General features: G+C 50.8%; 1 protein-coding gene across 1 annotated transcript; it reads left to right on the top strand.

The window, feature by feature from the left end:
* Positions 1 to 615: 615 nt before the first annotated feature.
* Positions 616 to 2,335, top strand: LOC104525305 (vitelline membrane outer layer protein 1). Its single transcript, XM_010168418.1, has 3 exons — positions 616 to 786; positions 1,384 to 1,487; positions 2,041 to 2,335. The coding sequence occupies exons 1-3, from the start codon at positions 616 to 618 to the stop codon at positions 2,333 to 2,335; spliced, it is 570 nt and encodes a 189-aa protein (XP_010166720.1).
* The last annotated feature ends 2,299 nt before the right edge of the window (positions 2,336 to 4,634 follow it).

Here is a 4,634-nt window from a genome sequence, read left to right as displayed (position 1 = left end):
AGTGCTTGCTCCATAAGAAGGGGTTGCCACCCTTTACAGTCAGCTACACTTAATGAGCATTCCAGAGCAAAATGCAATGGCTTCCAGCACAGGCACTTTCCTCAGCCCCAGTAGGACAGTGAGGAGACAAGGAAAGCAAGGAAGAGGAAGCAAGAGAGAAATTCCATGGGGCAAAGGACACCAAGACTCCTCCACCTCAATTTTGCCTCAGCCCCTTCAGAGGTTCCTTCCCCTTCCAGTCCAGCACTCCTCCTCCTACCTCACTCCCTCCAACACCTTCCTTGCAGCATTGCCAGGACCCTCCTCAGCACTCCCTGGGGAGTGGTCCCAGCTCTTTCCCCTTCCTTTCCCTCATATCCACAAGGTTTCACTGCCCTGCAAGCCCCCTTGCAGGGGGGTGTGCAGGCCAGTGCACAGCAGTGGCATCCCTTCTGGTTGGCAAGGGTTGCCCCACCACTGAGGGACAGGCAGTCAACAGGAGCAGTACATAGCAACAGCTAGCACTCCCCATGGGGTTTGTTGACACTCCCCAAGGACTCCCACCCACTCTCCTGGCTCATAAATTCCCACATGCCATCACCTCCATGCAGTGAGGCATTGAGCAGGTCCCTCGAGATGCAGCTGCTCACCCTGGCCATCCTCTGCCTGCTGGGCTCCTGCTGCCTCTGGGGCACGGAGGCACGGGAATATGGGTCTCTCCTCACAGTGCCCAACGGAGGCCCCTGGGGCGACTGGGGACATGAACAATTTTGCCCCAGCGGCTATGCTAAGGGATTTGAAGTGAAGGTAAGGTTTCACTCCCTCTTTGGGGTGGGAAAAAACCCTTCTGTGAAATGGTGTTATTTTGCTCTGGTCTCAGCAGGGCTGTCCACAACGCTTTGTCCCATGGCATCAGGTTGCACTGTATCTGCATCACTTGTGCCGGCTTGTCAGCAAGAAATCTCTAGCATAGAGTAGCTCTCCAGGCTCTCTGCCAGTGAGAGATTTCTTAGCAGAGGAGACCATGGGGTAAGAAAAGACCTGGGGTTGGTACTGCAGACGCTGTTCCCAAGGGGCTGTGACAACTCACATCTGCCAGCACTCCAGCTCCAGGTGTCACAGCACAGGGTGAGAGGGTGAGCATGAGCCAAGCAGCAGACACCAAGTATTCCTGTGTCCAAGCCTCTGCTCCATAGTCTGGAGAAAAAGCAAAGGTTGGCAACAGCAAAAAGGTCCCCCTGAGAAGTGCCATGGAGCTGCCTCACAGCGCTGCTCAGCAGCACTACCTGTGTCTGGTTCTGTCCTCAGAGCCCCCTGCCACCCCTCGTCATGAGGGCTCACCTCATCTCTTCTTTTAGAAGGGGGAGGGTGCTGACATTTTCCATTTTCTTCCCCTCTTCTAAGGTGGAGACCTACCAGGGATTTTGGCTGTTTGGTGACGACACAGCTCTGAATGGCATCCGTCTGCTCTGCACAGATGGCACAGTCATCGAGTCCTCTGTGGGGTGGTGAGTAGACTTCACTTTCTCATCCTTCTTCAGGGCAGCAGCTTCTGGGGAACATGAAAGAAAAACAGTGTGATGTTTTCTCCATAGGTACCCACACCTCCTGTGAAGGTGGCTCCCCAGCCCACTTGAGGAGGCGGGTTAGGTCCCACTGGCCACAAAGTATGAAAGTCTTAGGGTCAAGATCTGGTCCCAGGGAAGGGAACAGTACTTTGAAAGATGAAGGAGAGTTCAAAAAATGCAGATCTTAAAACTGGACTTTCACCTTTTCCTCAAATGCTTACTTTGAAAAGGACATTGATATTGAGTAACAGAGACAAAGCAAGGAGCTGAAATTCTCAAGGAGTCTTGCAGCAACAGGGCAGCCCAGGGTTGATGGTGGCCAGGCATTTAGGGGGTGATGGAGAAGCAGAGTGAAACAGATGCTTGTAGAAACCCACCATTCACATGTAGGTCCCCTGCCCCAGGACTACCAGGTTCCCAGGCAAGTCGTGGTGTTGACTGCAGCAGAGCAGTGGCTGAACATGTCTTGCTGAATTGTTTTCTTCTCTCACAGGTGGGGAAACTGGACTGAGGCCCAGGTCTGCCCCAGCAACAAGCTGGTTTCCTTCTCCCTGCGTGTGGACAAGAAGCAGCACCTGGGTGATGACACGGCAGCCAACAACGTGAGGTTCGCCTGCTCAGATGGGAAAAAGCTGGAGGGTTGGGGACTTTCAGGGGGTCACTTTGGCCCATGGAGCAACAGCTGTAGCTCTGGGGCCATCTGTGGGATCCAGACAAAAATGGAGGAGCCACAGGGAAAGGGAGATGACACAGCTCTCAACGACATGAGAGTCTTCTGCTGTGAATGAACCTGACCCCTCACCCCATGCCAGCATCTACGGTGATTAAACCTTGAATCTCTCCTTGCACAAAGAGCAGTGTGCATTTTTCTAAATCACATTTTGTTAAGGATAGCTGGATCCTGTGGCTACAGCACCCAGGGGGTTTTCTCCTGCTCACATCCACTGGATGGGGGCTGTCACTGTTGCTGCAGCTCCTGGCTCCCAGGTCCACCCTGCAGCGAGACTGAGGACAGGTTACCAGGAGATGCACGTGCAAACGCGCGCGCACACACACACACACACACACGTGTCCAGCTGCTGGTGAACACAGACAGCGGTGCCTTTACACTGGGTCTGCACCCACATAGACATACTGTCCTGGTTTTGCTAGGATAGAGTTAATTTTCTTCTTAGTAGTTAGAATAGCTGTGTTTTGGTTTCAGTGTAAGACTTGTTATTCACTGGGCTAGCCCAGTGACACACTCACACTCACACACACGTTGTGCTCTCACACACCAGTGAACAGCACGGGCGGCTGGTACTGCTCCTCTCCGGCTGATCAGGGTTGATGTCCACTAATGAAATATGTACCCACACAAGGAAAACTAATCTCTCTGGTCACTGCTGTTAGCTACTCAGTCTGCCCCAGAGCTGGCCTCAGACCCTGGTTTCCCCAGGTGCTGGCACCAGCACCCTCCAGCCTCTGAAGTTCTTGGTCCTGCTCCAGTTGCCAGCGCTCGGCTCTCATGCTGCTGCCCAATGGTCTGGCTTGAAGGTTGCTGGTGGTCTCTCATATGGGCTCAGAATAGAGGGTGTGCCCACACAGAAGCCAGACAGAAGGAATGTAAGAGTAATTATTGTTAGTAAATAATTATTTGCATCCTTAAATAAGAATCTTTAGCAAAACTGTAGGATAGGCTGTGGTGATCAGGTGCTGGGCTCAGTCAGATGAGCATACTGATCAGTCAGCTGTTATCCAGGGTCAGCCCCTTTTCCCCCACATTGGTTCCCTCTGTAGAACCACCTTTGATTCTTCCCCTAAATATCCCATAATAAGTCTTACACATTCCCACAACCCCCTTAAAACACCTCATAAGAAGTTGTGCAACATCCTCTAATGGTTTTCCCCATGCAGCCCTGTCCCACACTGCTGTCAGTGCTCACCCCAAATAGTCTGCAGGGCCTTCTGGTTAGGTGGTGACCTCATTGACTTCTCAGTTGGGTTCACTGGGGGCCTGGGGCTGATTGCTCTCCTCCAGCAATCACAAGGAGCAGCTCTGGGGTTCCGTTGACACTGCTGAGGTTACCGGTTTCTTCACCTGGTACTGCTGCTCTGATCCTTGCTGGGTCTTTGTGTTCATTGGGGTTGGGCTTTACAACAAATTTATAACCTAACAAATTCCTGGGAGTGAGCACTGAGGATCCCCACACCTGTAGGTAAGACAGGAGGCAGGACTGTAAGGACTGGACAGTGAAGGAGGAGAAGAGTGATCATCTGCCCTGGCAGAAACTGTGGTTTCAAAGGAGACGAAGGGGAACCCTTCACCCTTTCTCCACTATAATGCTTAGGATGTGGAGGGATGACTATCACACATTCATTCATCCATCCCTTAATAGATTCAAATATACCGTGCATCTCCTGGTGCAACATCCCCAGGTGCCTGGTGCAAATGAGGACCTTGAGGATTTTTGTTTCCAATACTGCAGTAATTCACAAGCAGTGAAGTCAGAAACATACCATCATATATAGTTACCTTTCCTGAACTCACCACCATTGCTTTCAGCATCAAGACCTGCTCAGCTGTTCTCTGGAGTTCATAATATTGTCCTACTTTCTGGGGCTTCAGGCAATACTTCACATGTGAGGACTCTGACCATGATAACAAGATTGTGAATAGTCCTCAGTAGCACCTGTGAGCCAATAGTTTCTGTGCACACACTGGATATCCGAACACGCAGGCACAACTAATTCAGTGTTACCTTTGTTTAATCCCTGCTGGGAGTCCAGATGTTCCAGTGGTTTCTGAAGCATTAGCAGTGCCATTGTTTGTCCTTATGCATCCATATGGAGCACCTGTCACTTGTCATGCAGCCAGGAGAAGCCTCACAACAGGAATATTTACAGGTATATTTAACCCTTTCCACACAGCCATTGAAAACAGGGTTTTGAAACACCAAGCAGTAATTTTTTTATTACCCATTTGGTTTGTTACCACGTTTTTATTCCATTCCTATATCTGTAAGCCCTACAGAGACATTTGTTACTTCAGGAAAGCACCAGATAAAAAATCGAAAGAGAACCCCTAAGTACATGAGCTGGCAGCAA

This window comes from Antrostomus carolinensis, unplaced genomic scaffold (genome assembly GCF_000700745.2).
Source record: "Antrostomus carolinensis isolate BGI_N321 unplaced genomic scaffold, ASM70074v2 scaffold5595, whole genome shotgun sequence".
Taxonomy (NCBI): domain Eukaryota; kingdom Metazoa; phylum Chordata; class Aves; order Caprimulgiformes; family Caprimulgidae; genus Antrostomus; species Antrostomus carolinensis.
The sequence above is the reverse complement of the archived record's forward strand: the minus strand, read 5'-3'. Positions and strand labels throughout refer to the sequence as shown.